The following is a 255-nucleotide window of genomic DNA, read 5'->3' on the forward strand; positions in this document are numbered from 1 at the left end:
CGCCTCCTCCTCCTCCTCCTCCTCCTCCTCCTCGTCCTCGTCCTCCTCCTCCTCGTCCTCGTCCTCGTCCTCCTCCTCCTCCTCCTCCCTCTTTCCTCCTCCTCCGCCTTTTTCTCGCCCTCGTCCTCGTCCTCCTGTCCCTCTCTCCCTCCCTCTCTCATCGCTTCTGCAGATTCAGTCAAAGACACCTGGAGGCCTGGGCCCTCCCTCCCTTTCCCATCGCTCGTTTGTCGCTAGTTGAGGCAAGAGGAAGAA

At 61.6% G+C, this 255-nt stretch overlaps 1 protein-coding gene across 1 annotated transcript in view; it reads right to left on the bottom strand.

Moving 5' to 3' along the window:
- Positions 1 to 157: 157 nt before the first annotated feature.
- GUITHDRAFT_143935 (hypothetical protein) overlaps positions 158 to 255 on the bottom strand; it is a gene marked incomplete at both ends in the record, with an annotated part of 11,047 nt that continues 10,949 nt past the window's right edge. Inside the window, one exon of the mRNA XM_005825866.1 lies at positions 158 to 166. Within this exon, the coding sequence (XP_005825923.1) occupies positions 158 to 166 (9 nt within the window). The remainder of the gene's footprint in view (positions 167 to 255) is intronic.

The sequence above is a fragment of the Guillardia theta genome (assembly GCF_000315625.1).
Source record: "Guillardia theta CCMP2712 unplaced genomic scaffold GUITHscaffold_80, whole genome shotgun sequence".
NCBI classification, from domain to species: Eukaryota; class Cryptophyceae; order Pyrenomonadales; family Geminigeraceae; genus Guillardia; species Guillardia theta.